Below are 4,398 nucleotides of genomic sequence, written 5' to 3' on the forward strand. Positions count from 1 at the left end.
TTCCTTTCAACTCCTATTGATTAGGAGACTGTGGTCTGATAAAGTTATGCAACAACAGTGATAATAATCAAGAGGAGTTGAAAGGAAGGCTTAAACACTGCAATTGTTTTCTAAAGTCCTTTCCATCACTGTGGAAGAAGAGCCCATGAAAACATTTACAGAAAGCTGCTACGTTAAGGAAACATGTTTCATTACTAAGGCCATTTCTGGTAGGCTTAGCTCTGAGTTGGTTCTCCTGTTATGTCTTGGGCTGCAGCTTTTCCTTTGCCTCTGTTCCAGGTGGTGATGTTCTGGACTATGATGCTGAATGGTCCTTTACCCAGAGCCCTGCAGAATTCGGAGCACCCAACTCTCCAGGCGAGCGCCTGTGATGCCCTGTCTTCCATCTTGCCAGAGGCCTTCAGCAGTCTGCCGGTAATGTAAGGGTGTTTTCTCACCCTTAAATCATGGCTGGAGCACCAGAGCTAGAATTTGATGCTTTTGCATTTTGAACCAGTATTCAGCATCATCTCTGATGAAAAGGTGCTAATTCTACTTGAGTTGGGGATGAGGGCACTGGGGAACAGCAAATAGGAAAACTTGAAGCCTTAATCTATCAGGAAAGCTGTTTCCCCCTTGCGTTAGAATGTAGGTGGTAGAGGCAAGGGTAGCAGAAGCTTGGAAAGCAGAGAGATTTCAGGAAGATTTCGTATCCAAACTTTAAAAGGCCTGAGTTAAAGCCCAGCTCTTCGACTTGCTAGCTCTTTGACTCTTAACCTCTCTGAAACTTGATATTATCATCAATAAGATGGCGGTCATGTGAAAAATAACAAAGTATGTGAAAACACAGATTCGTTGTCCAACACATATAGTATTTGTCTTAGTCTGTTTGAGCTGCTGGCATAAAATACCATAAATTGGGTATCTTCTAAACAACAGAAATGTATTTCTCATAGTTCTGGAGGCTGGAATTAAGATCAAGTCACTGACAGACAGGTTTGGTTCCTCAAGGAGGGCTCACTCTCTGGCTCACAGATGGCACCATGTGAGCCGTGTCCTCATGTGATGGAAGGGGCAAGGCAGCTCTCTGGGGCCTCAGTCATAAGGGCACTCATCTCTTTCATGAGGGCTCTGTTCCCATGACCTGATCTCCTCCCCAAAGCCCCACCTCCTGATACCATCACCCTGGGAGTGAAGATTTCAACATAGGAATTTTGAGGGAGCAGAAACATTCAGAATACTGCTCTTCAGAATAGCGATATGCAGACTGCTCTTTTTCTTTAGTCCTCAGTGACATTTGCATCCATTCTTATTTACATAAATGGGCTTCTATAAAGAAGGCAACTTTAATAAAGGTTAAATGTGATGAGATGCTGTGTGTGTCTTGCACAAAGTGGGTGCTCAGATAATCATGGAATCTGAATTGAACCTGCTGTTTACCAGGGTAGCCTCAAGGTCGCAGTGGGATTCAACTCTTGAATATGGTCTCAGGCACAGATATTTCACATCTTTTATGGAAGCCTTTGGCTCGTAGTTATTTCATTCTCATTTTTCCCTTGTCAACCTTCTTATTGCAGAATGACAGGCAGATCCTGTGCATCACAGTGCTGCTCGGACTGAATGACAGCAAGAATCGCTTAGTGAAAGCTGCAACCTCAAGGGCCCTGGGAGTCTATGTGCTTTTTCCCTGTCTCAGGTCAGAGTGAGCCTATTTAGCTCTTCTGTGCCCCTTTATTGTCCATGACACCCCTATTTTGTGGATATAGAGCTCCTGCATTGGACAGTAAAGGAAACTAAATTGCTTTGTAATCTGATTTCCTTAATTGCTACTAAAATATGGTCATGGGCCAGGCATGGTGGCTCATGCCTGTAGTCCCAGCTGCTTGGGAGGCTGAGATGGGAGGCTCACTTGAGCCTGGGAGGTGAAGGTTGTAGTGAGCAGAGATCACATCACTGCACTCCAGCCTGGGTGGCAGAGCCAGACACACACACACACACACACACACACACACACACATATACACACTCTCTCTATCTATAGTTATACATAAATATAGTTGTATATATGTAACTATAGGCATTACCATATATATATATCATATATAAATGAACTAAGGCATTACCATAAAGGTATATGGTATTTATTTTTAATTTTTAATTTTTAATTGCTTAGCACACTGCCTGGGACCTTAGGCACCCAATAAATGCTTAAATTAATGAATGATATAATAAAAATGAAATGGGACATTACCAGGTGGTAGTCATCATTTAGCAAGCTGACATAGTTTTTACTCAAAAGGACATAATGTCCTCTTTCTCTCTTGTGACATTTATCTCACTGAGAGGTGTGTAGTACAGAGGTTGTGTTTTGGAAATAAATGCATTTCTTTTTCAGAACACTATTTCCTGAGATGGAAATCAACCAAGCACAGAGTTCACAGATAACTGTCCCAGGCCAGGTTATATAGTCGATGTTCATAAGGGCAAAATCCATAGGCTTCTCGGGTGTCCATGGCACATACCAAAATCATAGGAGCTTCCCCTGGGATTGTTTGTCCAAATTGTAAAATAGAAGAACAGTAAATTGATTGAGTAGATGTATTTTTTTTGTTTTTTTGTTTTTTTTTTTTTTTTTTTTTTTTTTATGTGGGGTTTTTCTGTCTTCCCCGCTGGAGTGCAGTGGCCAGATCTCAGCTCACTGCAAGCTCCGCCTCCCGGGTTCATGCCATTCTCCTGCCTCAGCCACCCGAGTAGCTGGGACTACAGGCGCCCGCCACCTTGCCCGGCTAGTTTTTTGTATTTTTAGTAGAGACGGGGTTTCACCGTGTTAGCCAGGAGGGTCTCGATCTCCTGACCTCGTGATCCGCCCGTCTCAGCCTCCCAAAGTGCTGGGATTACAGGCTTGAGCCACTGCACCTGGCCAAACTGGGCTTCTTGTCCTTCTTGCTGCTTGAGTGACAACCCTGGGGTCCTACAGTCAGTCACCACCGTTGTCTTACAGGGTGATTGTGAGAATGAAGTGAACACATAAAATGAGTGTTTTGGGCACTAGTGTTGATGCTTGCTTCCGCCCCTCTCTCTCTCACCCCACCTAGTTCTAAGCCTGCATTTGTTTTAGTGACTGTGGATTCTTTCTAGGGACAGCCCCATGGACTCCCAGGCTATAGTGCCCTGACATCGGTCGTGACATCGTGCAAGAACTTCAAAGTGCGCATCAGATCTGCCGCTGCCCTTTCCGTCCCGGGGAAGAGAGAGCAGTATGGGTCTGTTGAACAGTATGCTCGGATCTGGAATGCATTGGTCACCGCCTTACAGAAGAGCGAAGACACCACCGACTTTTTGGAATTCAAGTACCGTGCCAGCCTGCGGACCCAAATCTGCCAGGCACTGATTCACCTCTTGAGCTTGGCCAGTGCCTCAGACCTCCCTTGTATCAAAGAAATCCTTGAACTGAATGGGAATATGGTCCAGTCCTATATCCTACAGTTTTTAAAATCTGGAGCAGAGGGAGATGACACTGGAGCACCTCACAGCCCACAGGAAACAGACCAGATGGTCAGAATGGCCCTTAAGCACATGGGCAGCATCCAGGCACCAGCTGGAGACACAGCCAGAAGGGCCATCATGGGCTTTTTAGAAGAGATCCTGGCCATTTGTTTTGACTCATCTGGATCACAAGGGGCACTCCCAGGGTTAACCAATCAGTGAGGATCCCACCATACTTTCTAGGTATCGAAGGTAGCAGTAGGAAGACCTGAGCTTGAGCATAACATCTGTGGGATTTCATCCTAGGAGCAGAAACAATCCATTCACTATTCATTTAGAATGACTTAGCAGCAATTTAAATTTTCACAGAGGGCTCAACCACCTTTGGAGTGGCTCCATGACACTGGCCATGGTCAGGGTTGTTGGAACGTCTGACCTGTGCATTCAGGAGCCGAGGAGTCAGGTTGTAATATGAGCTAAGCAGACAGGGCTTTGAGGGCATTTAGTCTCAGAAAAAAAAAAAGTAGAAGGATTTAGGAATTAGAATTTTATATATTGTATCTGTAGTTTTGTAATAAACTAAAGAAGAATTATGTGTCCACAATCTCCTGTTGTTACCAAGTTGTATTTCTGGCAAGCTGCAAGCAGAGCTGCAGTGCAGCCGGTTTGTACTGGCAGAGCTGCCCAGGATGCAAGGAGACTGACAGTTCCTCACAGCTGATGAGGAGCTGCTGCTCTGAGCTTCTGGAGTGCCCGTGCTCCCCCGACCGCCTTCCCTGCCGCACCTCCCCACAATCCAATAACCAGAGTTACCTCCCAGCAAGCAGGGCCCTCTAACCTAGGCCACAACATCGACTTCTACCTAACTTTCCTGATGCCCTTTAGGAGAATGTGATCCCACACACGAAATTTATAGTTGTTTTGCCATCTTTT

The 4,398-nt window shown here is 45.2% G+C and overlaps 1 protein-coding gene across 1 annotated transcript; it reads left to right on the top strand.

Moving 5' to 3' along the window:
- Positions 1-109: 109 nt before the first annotated feature.
- LOC113220790 (HEAT repeat-containing protein 6-like) lies at positions 110-3,988 on the top strand. The gene is made up of 3 exons (XM_026450127.2): positions 110-414; positions 1,557-1,675; positions 3,118-3,988. The coding sequence occupies exons 1-3, from the start codon at positions 241-243 to the stop codon at positions 3,152-3,154; spliced, it is 330 nt and encodes a 109-aa protein (XP_026305912.1). The 5' UTR covers positions 110-240; the 3' UTR covers positions 3,155-3,988.
- Positions 3,989-4,398: the final 410 nt, after the last annotated feature.

This window comes from Piliocolobus tephrosceles, unplaced genomic scaffold, assembly GCF_002776525.5.
Source record: "Piliocolobus tephrosceles isolate RC106 unplaced genomic scaffold, ASM277652v3 unscaffolded_13173, whole genome shotgun sequence".
NCBI lineage: Eukaryota > Metazoa > Chordata > Mammalia > Primates > Cercopithecidae > Piliocolobus > Piliocolobus tephrosceles.

Bases quoted from the DNA above. Each gene is read 5' to 3' on its own strand.
- LOC113220790 (XM_026450127.2), top strand. From the start codon at position 241: ATGTCTTGGGCTGCAGCTTTTCCTTTGCCTCTGTTCCAGGTGGTGATG. The intron at 415-1,556 runs GTAATGTAAGGG...TTCTTATTGCAG, and splicing joins AGGCCTTCAGCAGTCTGCCG to AATGACAGGCAGATCCTGTG. The intron at 1,676-3,117 runs GTCAGAGTGAGC...GATTCTTTCTAG, and splicing joins GTGCTTTTTCCCTGTCTCAG to GGACAGCCCCATGGACTCCC.